This window comes from Drosophila sulfurigaster, chromosome 2R (genome assembly GCF_023558435.1).
Source record: "Drosophila sulfurigaster albostrigata strain 15112-1811.04 chromosome 2R, ASM2355843v2, whole genome shotgun sequence".
Classification (NCBI taxonomy): Eukaryota; Metazoa; Arthropoda; class Insecta; order Diptera; family Drosophilidae; genus Drosophila; species Drosophila sulfurigaster.
The window spans coordinates 15,967,697-15,990,375 of record NC_084882.1 but is presented as its reverse complement, the minus strand read 5'-3'; the positions used below and the strand labels follow the sequence as shown (position 1 = coordinate 15,990,375).

At 42.1% G+C, this 22,679-nt stretch overlaps 5 protein-coding genes across 6 annotated transcripts; all 5 read left to right on the top strand.

Annotated features, from left to right (window-relative positions):
- The first annotated feature begins 313 nt into the window (after positions 1-313).
- On the top strand, positions 314-3,397 carry LOC133835690 (V-type proton ATPase 116 kDa subunit a 1). Its single transcript, XM_062265724.1, has 5 exons — positions 314-582; positions 650-1,066; positions 1,128-2,582; positions 2,766-3,015; positions 3,074-3,397. The coding sequence occupies exons 1-5, from the start codon at positions 421-423 to the stop codon at positions 3,337-3,339; spliced, it is 2,550 nt and encodes an 849-aa protein (XP_062121708.1). The 5' UTR covers positions 314-420; the 3' UTR covers positions 3,340-3,397.
- Positions 3,398-3,602: 205 nt separating this feature from the next.
- LOC133835689 (uncharacterized) lies at positions 3,603-7,228 on the top strand. Its single transcript, XM_062265723.1, has 3 exons — positions 3,603-3,995; positions 4,377-4,700; positions 4,754-7,228. Exons 1-3 carry the CDS (start codon positions 3,694-3,696, stop codon positions 7,122-7,124), a joined length of 2,997 nt encoding a protein of 998 aa, XP_062121707.1. The 5' UTR covers positions 3,603-3,693; the 3' UTR covers positions 7,125-7,228.
- A 470-nt stretch (positions 7,229-7,698) lies between these two features.
- LOC133835693 (retinol dehydrogenase 14) lies at positions 7,699-10,256 on the top strand. Of its 2 annotated transcripts, XM_062265726.1 has the most exons (4): positions 7,719-7,830; positions 8,537-8,678; positions 9,199-9,337; positions 9,399-10,256. In XM_062265726.1, the coding sequence occupies exons 2-4, from the start codon at positions 8,538-8,540 to the stop codon at positions 10,127-10,129; spliced, it is 1,011 nt and encodes a 336-aa protein (XP_062121710.1). In that variant the 5' UTR covers positions 7,719-7,830; position 8,537; the 3' UTR covers positions 10,130-10,256. The 2 variants fall into 2 exon arrangements, with proteins under 2 accessions (XP_062121711.1, XP_062121710.1); XM_062265727.1 differs by lacking the exon at positions 8,537-8,678 and having other exon boundaries at positions 7,699-7,848.
- Positions 10,257-10,719: 463 nt separating this feature from the next.
- On the top strand, positions 10,720-12,692 carry LOC133837036 (probable cytochrome P450 313a4). The gene is made up of 7 exons (XM_062267687.1): positions 10,720-11,033; positions 11,092-11,289; positions 11,343-11,528; positions 11,596-11,668; positions 11,721-11,847; positions 11,907-12,425; positions 12,487-12,692. Exons 1-6 carry the CDS (start codon positions 10,880-10,882, stop codon positions 12,423-12,425), a joined length of 1,257 nt encoding a protein of 418 aa, XP_062123671.1. The 5' UTR covers positions 10,720-10,879; the 3' UTR covers positions 12,487-12,692.
- Positions 12,693-18,079: 5,387 nt separating this feature from the next.
- LOC133839506 (protein glass) lies at positions 18,080-22,513 on the top strand. The gene is made up of 5 exons (XM_062271099.1): positions 18,080-18,357; positions 19,208-19,332; positions 19,623-19,753; positions 19,854-21,367; positions 21,447-22,513. The coding sequence occupies exons 2-5, from the start codon at positions 19,287-19,289 to the stop codon at positions 21,586-21,588; spliced, it is 1,833 nt and encodes a 610-aa protein (XP_062127083.1). The 5' UTR covers positions 18,080-18,357; positions 19,208-19,286; the 3' UTR covers positions 21,589-22,513.
- Positions 22,514-22,679: the final 166 nt, after the last annotated feature.

Genomic DNA, 22,679 nt, shown 5'->3' with positions numbered 1-22,679 from the left:
TATTCTATACCTTAGTTGAGTTTTAGTTTGTATTTGGTATTTCGATGTGCACAGTTAAATGGTTTACAACTAACTGACGAAGTAGTAGAATCTTTTTCAAACCTACATTAAATTGATTTGTAATTACCTTACAATTGGTTTTTAATACCTGCTCGTCTGCTTTCATATCTGATAATTAACTGATAGCAGCGCTGTGCTTTTCATCATGTTGATCGATAGCTCAAACTTTTCGTTTCGTCACCTTGCTGTTCTGTTGGCTAGTTTATCCAGAGCATGTGCCCATCAACAGATAAGCCTGGAAAGTTATGACCTGGTTGTCAGACAACCAAAGGTTTCATTGTAAATGTCACTTGACCACCTCGATCAGTTCTCCTGGCGTCATCAGATTGCGCGCAGGTCTGACTGGAGAAAAAATTAAAAATGTGGTGCAGCAAACTGAAAGACTTTGCCTGTGGCTCCGGGCCACAAAACAATATTTTCCGCAGCGAGGAAATGTCCTTGGCGCAAATGTTTCTACAGCCAGAGGCGGCCTATGAAACGATTTCACAGTTAGGTGAAATGGGCTGCGTGCAGTTTCGTGATGTAAGTTAACAACGGGAGAAAGATTGGAAATGGAACACTTTTAATATCATTATGTAAATCCTTCAAGATGAACGAAGGTGTCACCGCGTTGCAGCGCAAATTCGTCAATGAAGTGCGTCGTTGCGATGAGCTGGAGCGCAAGATACGTTACGCAACATCGGAACTGAAAAAGGATGGCTACAAGGTGGTGGATCTGGTAGAGGACTTTCCGCCAGCACCCAAGCCCAAGGACATAATCGAATTGGAGCTGCTGCTGGAAAAGACGGAGACGGAGATCATTGAGCTGGCGGCCAACAATGTGCGCTTGAAGACCAATTATCTGGAGTTGTCCGAAATGATTCAAGTGTTGGAGAAGAGCGAGCAGTTCTTCTCCTCACAGGAGTCACACAATTTCGATACCAACAAGCGTGGCACGCATCGCGATCCGGAGCAATGCGACGGCAGCTTGGGCTTCATAGCGGGCGTCATTCGTCGTGACCGTCAGGTGCGTTCTCCACAGCTAGTTGTTTCTAGAACTCTTAAGAATGTTTATATTCTGTTTGCAGTACGCCTTTGAACGCATGTTGTGGCGCATCTCGCGTGGCAATGTCCTGGTGCGCAGCTGCGACTTGGAGACACCGCTGAAGGATCCGCGCACCGGCGAATTGATCTACAAGAGCATCTTTGTGGTATTCTTCCAGGGCGATCAGCTGCAGGGTCGCATACGCAAAGTCTGCACCGGCTTCCATGCCTCCATGTATCCGTGTCCCAGTTCGCATGAGGAACGCATGGATATGATCAAGAGTGTGCACACTCGCCTCGAGGATCTGCAAATTATCATCAATCAGACGGGCGATCATCGCTCGTGTGTGCTGAAGGCCATCATGAAGCAGATTCCCAACTGGACGGCCATGGTGAAGAAGATGAAGGCCATCTATCACACCTTGAACATGTTCAACGTGGATTTGGGCAGCAAGTGCTTGATTGGTGAGTGCTGGGTGCCAACGCGTGAACTCGAGGAAGTGGAAACAGTGCTGGCTGAGGCATCGATTGCCCTGGGCAGCACTATACCCACCATCTTCAACATATTGGAAACGAAAAAGGAGCCGCCCACTTACTTTAGGACCAACAAGTTTACCTATGGCTTCCAAGTGCTGATCGATGCTTATGGCATTGCCAGTTATCGTGAGGTGAATCCTGGACTTTACACTTGCATATCGTTTCCCTTTTTGTTTGCCGTCATGTTTGGTGACATGGGCCACGGATTCTTGGTCTTCCTGCTAGGATTATGGATGGTGCTGGGTGAGAAGAAGCTTAGCAAGACACGCGCTGGTGAAATTTGGAAGATTCTGTTTGGCGGTCGCTACATCATCATGTTGATGGGCATGTTTGCCATGTACACGGGATTCATTTACAACGATTGCTTCTCCAAGTCATTCAATGTCTTCGGCTCGCACTGGGCACTGCAATATAATCGCACCACGGTGCTCACGAATCCTTCATTGCAGCTGAACCCCTCGACAGATCAACGCGGCACTTACCCGATGGGCATTGATCCCATTTGGCAGTCGGCAACCAATAAGATCATTTTCCTAAACACCTACAAGATGAAGTTATCTATCATATTTGGTGTGCTGCACATGATCTTTGGTGTCTGTCTGTCGGTGGAGAACTTTGTCTACACTAAGAAATATGCGTACATCTTTCTGCAGTTTGTGCCCCAAGTGCTGTTCCTGTTGCTGCTCTTCGGCTACATGGTCTTCATGATGTTTTACAAGTGGATACAGTACACGGCTCATGCCACAAATGTGGCCGATTCTCCCAGTTGTGCGCCATCGGTGCTCATTATGTTCATCGACATGATCTTGTTAAAAACGGAGACGGCATCGGGTGGCTGCGCGGCTGGCATGTTCCCCATTCAACGGCAGCTTGAGACGATTCTCTTGGTGGTGGCCGTCATCTGTATTCCCTGGATTCTGCTGGGCATGCCCCTGTGGATCACTTGCCAGCGCAAGTACAGGGTGAGTTGGCACTATACTTTTATTTCTTTATCCTGACGGATTGACTGATTCAACTAATAGCCTTAACGGTAAGGAGGCTGCTAATTGAACACAACACAGATTTTTAGACTGCAATTAGTCTGAGATCTGAAAATATTCGTTCCTAATTATTTAAAATCTTTTATTAACAATTTCCATTAACAGAAGGGCAAGGTCGAGCAGAACTTTGATACCATCATGGAGACCATTGAAATAACCGGAAAGGAGGTCATCATCACTGAGTTGGGTGACTCCCACAAGAAGGCGCCGTTAAGCGAAGAGGAAGAGGAGGAGGAGGAGCCTATGAGTGAAATTTGGATCCATCAGGCCATTCACACCGTCGAGTACATTCTGAGTACCATTTCCCACACTGCCTCTTATCTGCGTCTCTGGGCCTTGTCCCTGGCTCACGCTGGTTAGTTACCAAAATCATGGCAAGTCGAGACTTTTCTTTAACTTTCACTTGATTACAGAACTGTCTGAGGTGCTGTGGACCATGGTGTTGTCGGAGGCACTGCAAATGAGCGGCTATATCGGCGTCATTGCTGTCTTCCTCATCTTTGCCGTTTGGGTGTTCTTCACCATTGCCATCATGGTGATGATGGAGGGCTTGTCCGCCTTCTTGCACACGCTGCGTCTGCATTGGGTAGAGTTCATGAGCAAATTCTACACGGGTACTGGCTACGAATTCCAGCCATTGGATTTCAATGCCATGCTGACCGCTGACGAAGAGGATTAGGTCACTTTTTGCGTGTGGGTTACAAAATCCATTAATAAATAAAGCATACCATACAAAATGTATTTTTGCGGGTGATTTACTGCATTGCGTTGGTCTTTGAAGTTGACCCACATTTGCGGACGTGAGCATTATTAAAGGTCACATTCGCATTGAGGGCAGCGCTCAGCGAAAAATTCTTGTCAATTGCAGCACAATTTTCTCTAGAACTCATCCATTGTGGAATTTAAAACTCGAATGACAAAAGCAAGCGCATACTACTTAGCTTATTAAATTGGCTTCAAACGCCAACTTTCAACAGTTGTGAAGCTAACGCGTTCTGGTCAAGTCACCCTCACTATCGATACTAAAAGTGAAATGTTGTTTATATTATTACTGCTGGCATTGCTGGCTACTGCCCAGGCGGATACATTGGTGCAGCTCCACGTCAATCGTCCCTACAACGATGTCAGCGAGAAGTTTGTCAGTTTCGCGGTCAAGCCCGAGGATATGTACGATGCGCTGGATGGCAAGAATCGCAAGGCAGTGACCAGCATGGCAGCTCTGCTCGGAGATGCCTATGTCAAGTTCACTGGCGATTTCTATTTTGCCACCAATGCGCCAACGCGTTTGCGCAATCCCACCAAGATCATCTGGAAGGGCTTCAATCGTTGGACGCGGTAAGCATAACGTAGGAAATGGATTTTGAAAGTGTTTTCTATAACGATTTAAAGGGACTAATATGTCGAAAGTTGATAAGAGGGATTCTGACTTTTTGTCTGTCTGCGCTTTTGATAAATTTTAGCTCAAATTTAAGCTCATAGCTATCAAATTGGAGCAAAAAATTATTTTACTGCATGCCTTAATACTTTGTCTTAGAAATTAGGCACGCTCACTCACATGGTTTGCAATAGGAACAAAAAAGGAAGTGGTTGTTAAGCTAAAATTTTAGAATACACAAAGGTTTCTACAAAATTTGGTAGCTAAAGTGAATAGCAAGACCAATACAACTGAGTAGGAATATAACCTCATTACTGTCTCATTGTTAAACACTCCTTCAGCGCTGTCAACTGGACCATGATTATTCCCGTGCCCTATGCACCAGATGAATGGGATTCCATGCATACGCTGAAGATACTCAACACATCTTATATGGTGGGTATAACCGACTGCATCTGGCAACTGGGCACTGACTTTGGCACATCGAGAGCTAAGGATTATGTGCAGGAGCTGAGCACGCTGAAGCTGATGACCGACACTTTCAGTCCCTATGTGGATAGCTGGCTGGTGATGGGTGCAGATATCTCGGCTGGCAGCAGCGCAGAGGAGACGCGCAAATATGTTGACATGTCCAAGGACTTGAATGCCGCCTTTGGCTGGACGCAGTGAGTAATACTTCGTAAAGCCTTCGACTGTAGTTAATTGGTACTTTTGATAGACCCGCCAACATGCTGCCTGCCACCAGTTTTGGCAGCTACATATACGACAGCGATCCGGCTTTGAAGACGCTGCAACAACAACGTGTGCCTTTGTGGCTGACGCTTCCCGAGGAACGTTCGTCTTCGCAGTCGATTAGCAAGCGATTGATGGGTGATGAGACCACGGATGCGCTGCGCTGGGCACAGACGTTAGGCGACGCAGCGAGCAGCGGCTTCGATGTAATCTTCAAGCGCATGTCACTGCAGGACTTTGAGCGTCCTAACTTTAGCTACTACGTGACGGCGCTCTTTAAGAAGGTTATGGGTTCTAGAGTGTTTCCGGCGCGTCCGCTCAATGTGTTTGCGCCTAGCAATAAGTTGTATACGCATTGCGCGAATGCTGTGTCTGGAGGATTGGCATTCATGGTGGTCAACACTGAGGAACAGCCCACAACGATTACGGTGCGCAGCTTAAGTCGTCTCTCCAGCAGCGAGATCTGGGAGTATGTGCTGACTGCCGACGATGGTCGCGTACGTCTGAACAACCAGAAACTCTCACTTAATCACACAATGCTGCGTCCGCTGGTCAAGCCTAAAGATGCGAGCAAGGCGTTGCAGCTGATCACGCCCAGCATGTCTGTTGGCTTCTGGGTACTGCCAAGCGTCAATCTGGAACATTGCCAGTTCACCGAAATGGAGACGGATGACCTTAAAGGGGAGAGCTCAGCGGAGAGTCGTCGTTCAAATGGTTACAGCTCTGCTGATCGGCTGCTGCAGCGTCTTATTGAGGAGACGGCGGTGGCGCGAGGATCGATACAGAGTACCATCAATCGCCAGCGTCGCTTTGTGCTCGACAATCAGGAGACGGCGGCGTCGACTAGCACGCTTCTCGGCAAGTTGCTGCAGCCGTTTAATCGGCCGCAGGAGAAGACAACGCAGGTGGCGAATGTAAAGCGACAAACAGCAACCAAGAGCAGCAGTAAATCCAAAACCAGATCGCAATCGGTACGTCCATTTGAGGCCATGACCTGGTTGAGGCAAGTCACAGAACAGAGCAGAAACGTGGCGCAACGACAGCGACGCAGCCGACGTAGTCCGGGAGATTATAGTGGTCCCTACTTCTACAACAGGCAGGGCAAGAAGACGACGTTGACCAAAAAGATAACCGAGATACGCAAACCGGAGCGAAAGATTAAACCGCTTTTTGATCTGGCTGAGTTCGATGAGGAGGAGTTCTTTAAGAAACTCGGCGAGCAACCGGAGCCGCCACCATATTCTCGGCTCCCCGAGGGCGATGTGCATCTCAAGCACATTGAAACTCCCGATGGCGAAGAGAGTGAGATGCAACCGGAAGCAGAGCCAGTTACTTTTGTGAAGAAACGTCGACCCATTGTCAGGAAACCACTGAAAATTGTGCAACGTTCGCAGGAGGAAAGCGTGGAGGATCTGCAGGATGCGCCTAAGGAGCAGGAGCGCAGTAAGCTGCGTCTACTACCCACAGAGTTCTTCGAAGCTTTACCAGCACCCGTGCCTAAGCACACTAAACGTCTTAATCTGGGCGCCACACTCAACTCGCTGTTATTTCCCGAACCATTCTCCACCAAGGGATCCATTAGTAAGAGCAAGAGCAAATCGCATGAAAAACTAGAGGCAGATACCGAGGCCGAAGTGGAATCAGATGTGGAACCCGTCAAAGGCGAAGGCAACAAGAAGCGTTCAACCAAAGGAGCTCATGCGGCAACAGACTTTCTGCAAGCGCAGCGCGAACTAGGCAAGCATTTCCTCAGTCATATCAACGAACATGAACAGGAGCTGCCGGTGCCAGAGGAACATTCTCAGGAAGTACATCTTAAGCCTCGTGTGTCTCCTAAACAACTGCAAAGAGATGACCTCGAAGAAGATTACTTTGGTGCCAAACGGCGGGCCCCGATTCCGGCACCCAAGCGACTATCTAAGCCAATTCAGGACGACAGCATCACTTCTTGGTGGGATTTGCCAGCGCTGCGACGACGTCGTGATCTGCCGTTTAACTATGCTGACGAAGGACTGCGGTCCAATGCCATCGACAAGGATGATCAAAAAGAGTTTTTGCCCCTGGGTCGATATTCGTTCTACGAGTACAAAGTCGATTTGCCAACAGTGAAACCCTCAACAAAACCCATCGATTCGGATTCCGAATCCGAGGTGATGAAGATCAGCAGCAAAAGATCACCAACAACATGTCGTAAGGTCTCACTGTCGGACAGCATTGTGAAAACAGTGAAGACCAAGGTGTCTAAGTTCATGAGCATCATCTCGAGACACGTCAACGAATGGTACAACACTTTGACCAAACACTTGGAGACAGATGCTGAAAAATCCCGCAAGAAGGCCAAAATGCCATATAGATAGGAAGTATAACTATAGCAAAGTCTTTTCACTTTTCATTTTAGTAATAAGTAGATTGTGTTCATCAGACACTCGATGTAAATATGTACCATATTTATGTACAATAAAATACGAATACGAATACAACGTCACTAATTGTTTTCCACGCTCCGACATTTTTTTAATAAATATAGCATTTATTAATTATCTTGTCGACAACCATAATTATGGAATTTTTTGTGTTTTATTATTATTATTATTTTATTTAATTCAAGCACTTTTAATTCTCCAACGCTTTCTCTCTATACTTTAAGTACCACATAAAATAGTATTAATAACTACAAACATATTATTTACGTCTGCTCAGATTTTTGAAGATTTCTTCAACTCTTCGGAAAACACGCTCAGCTCTTAAGTCTTTTCACTCTCTTTCTCTTAAAACTAGCGGAAGACCAGAGAAAAAAGATGCAAGCAGAAGCTCCAACTTGTTCCGCCGGCCAAGCCAAGACTGCTACCTATACAACAACACCGACAACTATTTTGCGGCTATTTACAATAACAATGTGTATAGTATAGTAAAACCATGAGCAGTAGCTTAGCGATCGCGAGACGTTTTCAAGCCAGTCTCTGAGCAAGCGTTCAAGGCGAAGGTTGTGGTTGAGTCTTCCGAGTCGTTTCTTACAGCCAGATAGTTCAAAGTACACAATCATAATACAAGCACAATCAAAACGTTAAGCATTTTCAACAGGTGAGTGCCATGCGATAAATTTGCAATAATTGCCAGACTGACTCAGCAGAATGATTAGCGAAAGAACGAAAGAAAAACAGGTCAGTTGTAGATGGAAAAGCCAAAAGAACTGAAGAAGTTGCATTCAGGGCGAGGCATAGAAGCGTAACCAGAACTCAGTTTCAGTCTCAGTCTCAGAGCAGACAACATTTTTTTTAGTGACGTGGACAGTAAAAACTGGCAACAAACCAACGCGACGCGACAGCAACAACAACAACAACAAGAGTAAGAAGAAGCTAAAGTCAACATTAAGACAACATATTATTTCTGGCTTTCTTTCGTTTACAATGAACTTTGCTTTTGGCCTCAGCAAATGCGACTGCGTTTGGTTTTAAAAATTGGTTTCATAATTATTTATCAGTCTTGCGCACATATAAAAAGTGAAAGTGTAAATTTCGTATTGATGTTAAATTTTGAAATTTAATGATTGCGTTTACATCGGCTGCTCATATTGGAAACTCATTTCGGATAACAGATTTCAACTGACCAACGAAATTAAAGCGGCCCAAAACTTGTTTTGGTTTCAGTCAATCGCAGCTATTGTTGTAGTTTTTTTGTATTATTTCTTCTTGTATGTATTATATAAACTGTTTTGCATATTGCCATCAATTCTCACATACACATTTTACATACATAATATTATTTATAGGATGGGTTTCGTCTTGGCCTGGTTGCCAAGTGAGCATTATGTGCGTGACATCTTCATAATTACACTCACAGCGGCTTTTGCAGCCACCTTGCTGAGCATTCGATTCTATTTACGTATTACTGCAGGCCGTTGCTTCACTGAGGTAAACCTGACCCACTCATCCCAAAATATTCCCCCACTTCCTGTGCTTCAAAACACGATTGTAGACTGTAGAGTATGCATTACTTATTGTCTTTTTTTTGGGTGCCTGGGCCGTGACGTGTTCAGTTAATTAGCTCTTTATAGCTGGCTGGAAAGCTGTACGTCACAATTGCTAACAGCAGATATGGTTACGAAGATCGCTTACCTTTGAATTAGAAGCAACACAAAACAACAAAGCCCATAGGTTTATGGGCGACACTTTCAATGTTTCCACGGGGTCGAGGCTACGGAAGTGATCAACAGCGAGAGAGATTAAAAATAATAACAATAAAAAATGCGAACAAAGCAACTAAAAATGCATACCAGTTTTATGCGAGCCAAGTCGAAAGCAATGATTACTCTAAGTAAACTTTTTAATTAGGGTTGTAAATATTTACCGACTCCTCCCCTCTAACACGACGACGCCTAATTTTGCAACCAACTGAGAAACTTATGAACACAAATGCATTTTCTATTTTCAGACAAAAATGGAGGGAAAAACTGTGATTATTACGGGCGCCAACAGCGGCATTGGCAAGGAAACAGCCAAGGATCTGGCTGGACGTGGAGCACGCATCATTATGGCTTGCAGGAACCTCGAAACAGCAAACGCAGTCAAGGGTGAGCATTATTTTAATAACTTTTATAAATTATTCACTTATTGAGTGTGCTCGTTTCGTAGATGAAATCGTCAAGGAGACCAACAACAACAAGATTTTGGTCAAGAAACTGGATTTGGGCTCGCAGAAATCGGTGCGCGAATTTGCTGCGGATATTGTCAAAACCGAGCCCAAGATTGATGTGCTCATACACAACGCGGGCATGGCTTTGGCCTTCCGTGGCCAGACCAGCGAGGATGGCGTGGAACTGACCATGGCCACCAATCATTACGGTCCCTTCTTGCTGACCCACTTGCTCATCGATGTGCTGAAAAAGAGCGCCCCGGCTCGCATTGTCATCGTTGCCTCGGAGCTGTATCGTCTGTCTTCAGTCAATTTGAACAAACTAAATCCCATTGGCACATTCCCCGCTGCCTATTTGTACTATGTGTCCAAGTTTGCCAATATTTACTTTGCCCGCGAGTTGGCCAAGCGCTTGGAGGGCACCAATGTGACGGTTAACTTCTTGCATCCGGGTATGATTGACTCTGGCATCTGGCGCAATGTGCCCTTCCCCCTCAACTTGCCCATGATGGCCATAACAAAGGGTTTCTTCAAGACAACCAAAGCTGGTGCACAGACAACTATTTATTTGGCGACATCGGATGAAGTGGCCAACGTGTCTGGCAAGTATTTCATGGACTGCAAAGAGGCCACTTTGAATGCCGCTGCTCTCGATGAGGAAAAGGGTCTCAAGCTGTGGGAGGAGTCCGTTAAGATTGTCAAGCTGACGCCCCAAGAGCCCAAAATCTAATAGGTTTAACTATTAATGCCTCTTTTAAACTACTCACTCACTTAAATATTTTGCAAATTATCCATAATCTGGGGGGAGTATACCTTATGTCTTAAGTTTTCACGTAAATAAAACACTCAGTAAGAAATCAGTTTTGCATATTAATTTAAAACAATTATAACAAGTAAGAAAGTTACAGAAGAGTGTGCTCGACTATGACCATACAAAAGTATTTCTTTAATAACTTCCAGAATTTGTATCTGATCGCAACCAAATTTTCAGGAATCACACCTACTATAGTTGTTTTTGTTACCAAAATTCTCTTAAAGTCTTTGAGATCCAGTGTTTCATACGGACAGACGGACACGGCTAGATCGACTCGGCTGTTGACGCTGATCAAGAATATATATACTTTATAGGGTCGGAGATGCCTCCTTCTACCTGTTACATACATTTACTCCCGGCAGAAAGTTAAATTAAATTTAAATTTCTATTGTATATTTTTTTATAGTATTTATATCAATTACTTTTATACTTATTACTAGTCATGACACTAGTTTCCGAGTTATTTTTTAATTGTTGTTTTGGATTATAAGTCAGGATATATAAAAGTCGGTATATAAAACGATACTGATCAGTAACATTTATAATCATTCTCTATTCACGATTTAAAACGTTCAGTTCGTTAAGTGAATTAAAATAATTAGAGAAAACGGTCAAATCCTATCAGGATATTTAGTAATCACAAATTTATTAAGAATCCTTCCCATTATGTTTACGTGGCAGTTATGGTGTACTTTATTGTGTGTTTTGTGGTTGTATTTTCTGTGGACACGTCGCCGATTCTATAGCTTAATATTTACAATACCTGGACCAATTGGTTATCCTTTAATTGGAATAGCGCATAAGGTGTGCCGTAGGGAAGGTTGGTAGCATTATTTAAAGTGTGATACAAACTCTGATTTTAAAATGAAATGCCTTAGATCTGCTGAAGAATTTGAAATACTTTTTGGATAGATATGGATCATTTCTGGTATCTTGGCTGGGTCCTATACCATTTTTTGTTACCACTGATCCAGAACTCATACAGGATATTCTTAACTCACCGCATTGCCTTGACAAAGCTAACATCTACAGGATTGTCCACGATGTCGGTGGCCTGGGATTATTCACTGCGAAAGGTATGATAAATTGCTAAAGAAAATTAAATCAAATTATTTTGAGTTTTGCCCAGAGCCTCAGTGGAGTGTGCTTCGGAAGATGCTGAATCCCGCGTTTGGATTAAATGCTCTGACTAGCCTGGTGCCTACTTTCAACGCCGAGGCGAATTCCTTGCTCAAGATGGTAGAACCATTGGTGGATTCTGGTGAACAGGACTTGTTACCATTGCTGCAAAATTTTTCCTTGAACGTGGCAACTCGTAAGTATTTCGAATTGAATTTTTGTAATTACATTATTAAAACCTATAAATTTAATGAAAAAAACAGAAACAACAATGGGATGTGGTGTGAACGAAAATGGGAATATTGAAAGCCACCAACTACTAAATATTACCCACAAGTAAGTACTTTTGATATTGGCATAATGAAATGATTTACATACTTTTCAAAAGTCTTCAGAAAACCATGACAGAAATGTTTTTTTCGCCCTGGCTGATTAGTAGAACAATACGCCAACTATTTGGCTGGGAGGATCAATACGTTAAAGCCAAATCGGAGATGAGAGGATTCCTTAGCAAGGTTGTTTGACCAAACAAAGATATAAGATCAATTGAATTAACTTTAATTGGTATTTCCAGTTAGTTGAACCAACATTATCAAAGGATTCTGAACAACTGAAAGATAAGAATAATTTTCTGAATCTAGTAACTGATTTGAAGAATCGTGGAATTTTTACCACACAGAATGTGGAAGATCATTCTGCTCATATTGTATTTGCCGCATTTGAAACCACTGCTAATACGGTAGCCTATACACTTATGTTGCTCGCCATGTTTCCCGAGTATCAAGAGGAGGCCTTTGAAGAGCTTTGTTCATTGTTTCCCAAGTCGGGAGATTTTGACGTTAGCTACAGTGATGTTAAGAATCTGGTTTATTTGGATTTAATTCTTAATGAATCAATGCGACTTCTGACACCAGTTCCAATAGTTGCACGACAGACCATGCGCGACGTGCGTCTTTCGAATGGAATTTTTATTCCAAAAGGAGTTCAGATTGCAATCGACATCTTTCACTTGCATCGGGATAAGAAAATATGGGGAGAAAATGCGGAAACATTTGATCCCGAACATTTCCTGCCCCAATTCGCAATTGCATAGGTATGTTTTAGTTCAATACCAAAAGAAATTCACTTAATTTTAATATTTTGCCAATTTACAGGCTGGAGACATGCTTTAATATCGATCAAAATTATATTGGCGAAATTGTTGAGAACATATAAATTCTCAACCAGCTTTAAATTTGAAGATCTTGATTTTGTCGAGGATATTACTTTGAAATTTAAGATCGTACCTTTGCTGGATATTCAAAGAAGAGATTGTTAGTGTAACGCTTCATCGCTTAAGGGTATGGACATGTTTCTTTGTAAATGTTTATAAAAAAAAATCTAAATTCAAACAACAGTTTATGAAAAATTAGACAAAATAAAACGAAATAAATGTATTTAAAATATCTTACCATTTACTCAATATTCTCAGGTAGATTATTTAATTTATTTGTTTATTTTAAATTTATATTGCCACTAAGTTGAAACAGTAAAATGAAATGATATTGCTGTGACTTGGTATCTTTGGGTATTCAGAGTGCAAAGTGACTACATAGCGATTTTGATTATACAGGTCTTAATTAATTATTACAATTAGAAAATATATCTTCATGTGAATGCGTAAAGACTATTTTAGTGACTATTGCTTTAGTGACTATCTATCTAGACTTAGCTAAACTAAACCTGACAATTATGATGATACTCAGCTTTATACCTATTTTCAATTTAGAGGCAGCATTTCTGCTCAAGGCGGTAGATAAATCGGTGGATTGTGGGGGCAAAACTTAAATCCATTGATGGAAGGTTTTTCATTGAGCGTAGCGAGTCGTAAGTGTTCAAATTCAATCCTTTTGTATTACAAAATGAATCCACATATTTTTTACAGAAACTATAGTGCGAGATGTAAAATATTTTCAGCATATTAGAAGCAATAATTTGGTCGAAGCTTTCCATGGCCATGGAATGCATAGGTAAGTTATTTTGTCCCCACAAGTTTGTTGCATACTCTTAGGAGTTAATAAAAATACAAGATTTGGAATAAAACTTGTGAAAATCTCAAATTCCAATGAAACCTACGAGCTTCACGAACGATTTGAATTAAGCAGGCCATCCACAGGCGAGCATGTTTGCGAATAGTAGTTTTCATTTGCCCACCAACTAGGGCCAACATGTTCGCGAACAATTTGTCGCAAATTTTCAAGCAGTTGTCAACGGATAACGACATATATGAAAACTATTAAATTTAGTAAGGAGTTATGAAGACCTGAAATTTTTAACAGGAATTTTCTCCCCAGAGCCTTGGGCGCATAATAATTGAAATATAATAATATAATAAGATTTTGCAGACAAAAATGAAAACATTTTTTGCAAATACATGCTCTCTACAAAACGATTGCGCAAATGATGTTCGTGCAAACGTTGCCATCCATTGGCGAACATGTTCGTGCAAACACAGACAAAATAGAATAATTTTAATCTCATGCGAACATTTTGACGAACACGAAATTTGACGACGAACGCTACCATCCACGAGAAAAATTTCGTCGAGCACAACATATTCGCGAACATGCTCGTCCGTAGATGGCCTGCTTTATCCTGAATAGGACAGTAGTTCTCATTAATAAATTTCTTTTGACCCAGGACTTGAAAGCTTCAGACAAAATTTGACTGAGATATACGTTATTTTCTGAAAATGTAAAGGAAATTAAAACAAAATTGGTTTGCAAAGTTTATTAGTTTTTAATTTTTATTTAGTATTATAATTAACTGATTCGTTGAATTAAATAATAAATATTTTATTGTTATTGAATACATATATTTAACATTTTACTACTATAAAAAGAGTTTCTATGTTAATAACAGCTGTAACTAGTATTTTAGCTTAGTATTTCTGTTTAGCTAAAATAGTTGTTCGTTCTAGACTTCAGTAAGAACTAGTTCTTGGTGGCATTCCGTTGGCGCGTTGTTTAAAAGTCATCAACCGGTTGACCGTGATTTCCTACGGGAGGCGTTTCAATTTCAGTTCATGAGAATTAATAAAATCGACAAATCACAGCGCCAATAGGAAATTTGATATGGCCCGGTCAAAAGCAGAATCTCAAACTGGTAGCCAAAAAAAAAAAAAGATTCTCACACAATGTTCGTTCATTTGTCACCTGTTGAGGGCGCGCTGAAGGGAAAGGACGAGTAAGCACACGAAGGATATGCACAACTCAGGGGACACTGAGAGCTTTGTTGCTGCTGCTGAGGGTCCTTAATCTGATAAAATTGCGAGCGCATCTCGTTGTCTCTCGATGGCACCCCTCTGCGGTTGTGTTTGAGACCGATTATTATCGGCGACTGGTTGACACGTGACTTCTCGTTCCGGTAGTGCATTGGCCTGGCGCCAATGATGACGAGAGCGATAAATGATTGCTGGCTAATAATATGTTAACAACTATAATTGAAATATAATATTTATCCAAAGGCTTACAGGATAATCATTTGCGGTTTGCCAAATTGCAGCCGCAGATAAAGAAACGTGGCCACTTAGATAATTGGCAATGTATAATAGTCATCATCATCATCACCCTCTTCAGTGCATTTGCCACCCCGCTGGTGGGCTGTGAGAAATTGTCATATCCCGATCTTTGACGCATTTGTTTGCGGAAGTGATTCTGTAATAACATAAAAAATGAGACAACAAAGTAAAACAGTAGCAGACTGCGGGAAGACAGTTGAATGCGTTTTATTGGTACATTGGCTTATGCGAGTGAGTGGCTGACAGTGCGTTGAGGAAGTCTACCCATTGATAAGGGACATGCCACAATGAACCCTTGCCGCTTGCCTCCTCCTGCAGTACTTGTGGTGTTCTCGAAAGTATCATCTTACAAATTCAATTTGGCGCGCTTCACTCATGTGTACTCGCTTTCGTAGTATCCAAAAACATATTTCGTAGGCCCAGTTCCAAATGTAATTCAATTCGTTTTTCGGGGGAGTCGACACAGCTCGTCCTGTTTTAAATTGTCGCATTGCCCAAGTCACATGTTCCCTCGCGTATTTAATAAGCAGGCTTAGGTTTTTATTAAGAAGTTCAACTATGAGTCGACCACATTCCTGGCACATCGTACAGCTGTCATCAATGGTAACTCCGGCTGTGACTGTCAATTGGTCATCGATACTTTTCCCCAACTCAACTGACGTCTGATGTGGGCAGCAAGGACTGACACCTTCAACCCGCAAAAGGAACAGTTGTTCCTCAAATACTGTCTATGGAATTATGTATATAAATTATTTTTAAAACTACTGCGCAAAAAACAGAATTAAAGTCCTGCTAAGAATATAGGATACGTTTCCATATGTTGCACAAACAAATTAAAGCATCATTTGTGCTACACTTTATTCTATCGAGCTTATGAGTTTGCTAATTAAATACGTAAACTTTGAATATGAGAATTGCCAATTCTTCGGAAAGTGTTAAACATAATTGGACTAACTGTCCATTGGTTGATTTGTTTGTTCTCCCCTTTCCCTTCGAGTATCTTTAATGCGAGTCTTATATTGATATTTACTGACATCTAGCGATATTAACAAGTCGAATGACTTGACTACCAACATAAAAGCAAAGTGTAGCCAAGCTTGTGAAGCCCTAAGAGTGCCACCCGAAAAGTATTTCATTGATTTTTGAAGCCTCGTCCATACACACAACACACAATCGACACAGCAAGAACAGAACTCAGAATACAGAACTGCGAACTGAATACAGAAATACAGAATGAAAATACCGAATGCCTGACTGAGTTTGCTGCCCGTCCATTGTGGCCAAAACAAAATCAGGATCTGGACCAGAGTAAATACTTTGAATAAATACGGGCATGATTATGTTAAGCTCGAGGGTAAATAAAATCACGTGCAGGGCAATTGATAGTGTTCATCAGACTGCTGATGAGCTGGTGTGATAACAGGTACAACAATTTCCTAAGGGTTGTACTGAATTATTGTTTACTTATGTAACCATTAAGTCCCAGCAACGGCAACAATTTAAAATAGTGTGTTTGTGGTTATTCGTAATTGACAGGCACAGATTCCTAGGCAACACAGCTGACACCTGAGCACACTTGCAGCACACTGAAGAGATCGTCTCTAATCATCGTAAATAAACCAATATTGTTATTGATAGCAGCAGCCTCTTCATATTTTTTTTCTGTTGTTATTGTTGTGAGCCTAATGTGATGTGACAATCGGCAGCAAAACATGGCTCATGTCCTGGAACAAGTTACCAACATGAAACTGATCGCCATTGAGCTGCGTGAATAAATCAACATAAAAAAAGACCAAGCAAAACTGGTTATGATCCCAATCCCAGACTTGGTTCGACTCTGATTATGTGGCCCGAAACTTTTAACACACACGACGTTATTGTATTCCACTGGGCCAACATTATTCCCACCAATATGGTAAAATGATATCGGCAGCCAGAGCGAGAGCGAGAGTTAGGCAGCAATCACTGAAAGCCTTTACACTTAGCTGATCCAATTAATTTGCACATTTTTGGGCCAAGTGCGATGCGTGTGAATTTTGACAAGCGGTAACTACAAGTACTTAGAAAAAAAATGTATCTAAGTTGTCAAGCTGTTGCTAAGACTAGACAAGCTGCTGTGAAAATAATAATGTTTCATAATTTGCTTCTTTTTTTTTGTGTTGTTCAGTAACAACTAAACACAACCACAAAGCAAACTATCAAATGTCGCAAAAAATAAAAATAATTCACAATTGTCGTCGGATTGTTGTAACTATGCAAAAGAGCAACGATCGATCGATCGTTCGATCAATAGACAACTGTCATTGGTTGAGGCAACTGCGCTAGAAATGAGAACTACGAACTAGTAAAGATACAAGATACAATTGAACGAAAGCAGAGGGTTGTTGCTATAGTAGGCTGAGGCAACTTTGCATGTGTCTGAGTGAATGCGTTTCACTGGCTGATGGACTGTCGCTTCAGCGGAGTCAAGGAAGGATGAGGCGGTGGCTAAGCAAAACATGTTTAACCACAAAAGAATGGAACGAAGGAAGCAAAAGCAGCAGCAGCAGAAGCAGAAGACGATCAATGGTCACAGTCCGGCCTGGCCTGGCATGGCTCGACCTGGCTGAGTTCGGCTCGGTGGTATCTGGTGTCGAGCTGTAAAGATATTGGGTGACAAATAAAAACTACTGAAAAACTGCTGCTGCTGCTGCTCTGACGGCGACGTTGCTGCCGTTTGCTACGTATGAATGAGCTGAGTTGGATGGCACATACAACGTGTGCTGGTCGGAGGGTTGGGGGTTGGGTTAGTTGTCGCCGCAAAAGCCGGCATACCGGAGACGGCGGCAAGAGCGCATTGGTTGGTTGCCTCTGTCGCTGCGGTGGTTGCTGTCGGGAGGGGGTGTCATCAACAACAACAACAACAACAGGAACAGCAACACTCGCTGTAAGGGTCTCTTCATGTGTGATTGTACTCGTATGCCATGTACTTAGTTGGGCACTTTGTGTCATTGTATCTGCTCGAAGTGTAAGTGTAAGTGTGAGTGTGAGGTTGTGCGTTTGCTTTTCGTTGTCTTTTGCGCCCTTTTGTCGCTTGTTTATAATTAAGTGAGCATTTTTTCTGTGGTTGTCGCTTTGCTGCTGCTGTTGCTGCTACCGCGCTGACGGCCCCGTCGCCAATATCGGTCGAGAGACATCGAACTGCAACTGACAATTAGTTGCCGTCTTATGCTCGTCGCCGAAAGTCGATTCTTTGCCTTCCGCATTAACTGAAATTCTACAACGCAACGGTTCTACATAGCAAAACCCTCAACAGAACATCTATACAAAATTAATTAAAGCTAAAGAAACAAAAAAAAAAAAACAAAACAAAATATAGATAAATAAATTTAAATCAGTGACATTTAAGAGCTCTTAGAGCGATCTACGTTGGAATTTTATTTAATCATCGCAGTGTGCTGATCATGAGAAATAAATATTCAATAAGGTGAACAAATTAAATGAACAAAAAGTGTGATCTAATGCAAGTTTACTATCTCGTAAGACTTTAATATTTGTAACTATAGCTATGTCTATAAATTCAATGAAAGGACTTCTTAATATATAAAGTGTTATGTGCGATTAACTTGAAAAATCGCAACATTTAAAACTAATTCAATTTTATTTTAGCTATTTCTTTTGCGGTTAAACTAAATATGGCATAGTGAAAAATTTCCAATTAAGTTTTATAAATTCTAAAAAAAAAATATTTATTTTACGTTATAAATAATTGGAAAAATCGTGAAGATCAAATGAATAACTTTAAATTAGTGATATTTAGATTTATATGCTTTGCTGCGGTGGTTTTATTACATTAAATACGCCAAATAAAAATGAATACGACGTTCATTCATTGCATCAATTGAAATCAAATTTGTATATTGAAATCCTTCACATGTGTATTTTTTCTTATAATTTTTACTGTTATTTATTTTGTATATAAAATAAATACAAAAGTACAGCAATTATTAATTAAAGTTAAATTCAACTCTAAATATATTGCATTTAAATATTAATATATTTAAATAAAATATATTCAAAGTTAAATTTTGAATAATACAAAAACTTTGAATAGGTTAATTTTATAATTTGACATAAAAAGGAATAATTATATTACATTCATCAATTTTAATATATTTATATATATGTAATATATTGCTGAACAAGAAAAACAGCAAAGCTAAACCATTTTCCTTAATGGTATCATTAATTCATATCCAAAAGTAAAAATTTATTTTATGAACTTAAATTAAATATAAATAATAATACTTTAAAATATTTAAATTGTGAATTTACAGCTGGAAATCTCAATTGAGGCAGCAAAATGAAACGTAGAAAAACAAGAAATAAATCGCCGAAACCAGCTGGAGTCATGTCATGGGATTGTTATATAAAAGTTCCAAACTCTTGAACATAATTCTGGGTATGTTTAATTTTCTGATTTTCCAAGCTGGGAAATGTTGATTGTGTGAAAAACTCGCCCCAAAAACATACGCTGTGTGCAAAAGCAGCAGCGAGAGGAAAGCAAATGGCGTCGCGTTCGCTCTGCTTTCGCTGTGTTTGCGTCTGTGTGTTTAGGGGCGGAGTTTCGTGCGACGCACAGTGGTTGCAACTCTTTGAGAACGCTGTGAAAATTATGTATCTGAAAGATACGCTTATGATGCTGCCAGTGTTACAATGTTTTAACTGATTTTTTGGCACACCTGCGCACAGATTCCCTGGAAGATCAAGAGGGTGGAGCTATGTACATATCGTGCGATGTCTCAAACGGAGGTCCTGTGGAACCAGAAACGGGCTATGTGCCCAATAATCCATTATTCGGCCTGGCGTTGGACAGTCCGCAGGTAAATTGTTCGCTTCGAAATTAACTTGTCGCCTTAAATCGTGCTGTGAACATTTGAGTAAAGTGAATATTTTTGCATTTTGATTTCGGTTTGGTTGCAGCAAGAGTGTGCTGCATCCTGCGTCGGCTGTTTATCCTGCCAAGGCAACACCGCCCTGCCCATCTCCTCACTCACCAGCAGCGATTTTGATTGCGGCGGCTGCTTCGATCCCACAATTGGAGTGCTGGGCAATCAAATCAATACCACACCGCCCACAAGTAATCTCTCGGGTGCTGGCAGTGTCACCAACAACGGTTCCTCGCTTGGTGTTGGCAACGGCAGCAGCTACTGGAGTACCGACGAGATGGCCTCCACGTTTCCCGGCTTGCCACCGCTGGACATTGATCCCTTGCCCAGCCTCTTTCCGTTCTCGCCCTGCGGTGCTTCGTACAATTTCGCCAGCAATCCACATCAGGCTTCGCTCTCCTACACCGTGCATCCGCACCAGATGCTCATCTCCCCCAACGGCAGTCAGCAGCAACAGCAGCAGCACTCCCATTCACACTCCCAGTCAACGCAGTCAGGACATCAGCTGCAGTCGCAGCACATGCAACAGGCACTGACCCAGGCATCGCACGGTGGTAACGGGCTCCACAATCACAGCAGCCACCACAACAGCTCCACCACAAATGGCGCCACTGGCGGCAATGGCGGCTCTGGTGCAGGCAGCGCCTGCTACTATGAGGCTGCTGCGAATGCAGCTGCCACAGGACCGCCCATGTATCCCAGCATGAGTGTCAATGTCAGCATGAATATGACCATGCATCATGGCTATGGAGCCGACGGCAGTGCTGTGCCCATGCAGTGCTCCCAAATGAACTGGACACCACCCAACAGCTCCTCAGCGGCGGTTAATGTGCTCTACCCTCCACTGCTGAGTCCCACACACTATCCTGCATCCGCGACCTATTCGTTTACGGCTGATTTTCGAGCGCCGGCACCAACAGCAGCGTTGAGCGCACTTCCCACACTAGCGGACAAGGAGTCGCCATCGCCACCTGTGTCCAACACAGCAGCAGCGTTGGGTTATTACACTGGATCAGCTACAGGCGCCGGCCAGAGTTATACGCCGCCCCATAAGAGTCCCAGTTATCAGGCCACCGCTTTGAGTTTGGGTCTGTCTGCCTTCGATGATGAGGAGGATAGCATCGATGATGGCGATGGCGATGCGGATGGGGATGGTGAGGGCAGCGCTGGCGGCGATATGAAACCGAACTTGTGCCGGCTGTGTGGCAAAACATATGCGAGGCCCAGCACATTGAAGACGCATCTACGCACCCATTCGGGAGAGCGGCCGTATCGCTGTCCGGATTGCAACAAAAGCTTCTCACAGGCCGCCAATTTGACGGCGCACGTACGCACACATACGGGACAGAAGCCGTTTCGCTGTCCTATTTGTGATAGACGTTTCTCGCAAAGTTCCAGCGTCACCACGCACATGCGAACCCATTCCGGCGAGCGTCCATATCGCTGCTCCTCCTGCAAGAAGTCCTTCTCCGACAGCTCTACGCTGACCAAACATCTGCGCATCCACAGCGGCGAGAAGCCCTATCAGTGCAAGCTCTGCCTGCTCAGGTAAGTTTCGTTTAGTCTGTGCTGGAATATTGCCTGGAACAACAAATAAACTTAACAACTTCTCTAATGCTTCGCATAGATTCTCGCAGTCGGGCAATCTCAATCGGCACATGCGCGTACACGGCAACAATGCCAATGGCAGCAACGGCAGCGGCAACGGCGGCAGTGGCAGCAATGGTGGCAATGGCATTGGCGGGGGTGGCAGCAGTCTCATTACATGACAAAAGCCGCGTAGTGCAGGCGGTTTTCAGCATTATCATCCCCCGCATCCGCACCCGCACTCGCATCCACATCCACATCCGTTGGCACATCCGCATCCACTACCGCACCACATGCATCACCACGCCCATATGCCCAACTATGACTATGGCAATTACAGCATCAGCGACTACACTCCACCCGGCGCTACACAAAACTATTCAGGGTATTATTTCTGCGCACTCAACAAGCCACCCAAGTTCGAGCGTTTCTACTAACAGCCAAGAAGCGGACACAGACACTTGAAAGTGGAGATTTAATTCAAGAAATTTATGAAATGAAATGCTATTGTAAATGCTCAAATTCGAATTGAAATCAACGTAAAACTTAAAACAAAATCTAAACTAATCGAAACTAATTGAGGCCCATGTGCCAAATTGTATATATAGTGTACTTATGCTTATCATTAATCATTTTGTATTTATTATTCACATCACATGCATACAAAATCTATGCATTAGACCATAATACTCTTACTTACATTACATATAAATGTATTTCTGTATATGGTAGTTGAAAAACACGCATAAATCTATTCAAAATTAGCCAACGAAATAGACATTAAGTCAACACAAACAGATAGGCAATACAACAAAGAATATGACGTTAATTTTAAACCCCAATTTTCACTCTAGAGAAATATTTCGCAAAAATAGGCGATATTACTCGCATCTTAATATGCTTAAATTCGATATATAAAATGAACTCAACTTACTTTCAGTGGTTACGCTTACTTATTTACCATACCATATAGTGGCACCCAGAAAGCTACCTTTAAGACATTGTATATTTAGGCATAATTGTACTTATAGATGTAATTTAAGTCAGGTGCTTTGATTTAAGCCAATTTTGCGTATACCGAATTTAAATAAATATACAAAAGAAATATCTTTGAAATGTTTTAAGATATATTGATATATATCTACTATAGGAAATGGTGATTTTATAATCGAGATTAGAAATTAACTTTAAATAATATGGAGAAATTAAGAATATATGATTACCCTGATAGTTAAGGGGAATACTAGGGGTAGTATTAAATATGATAATTTTC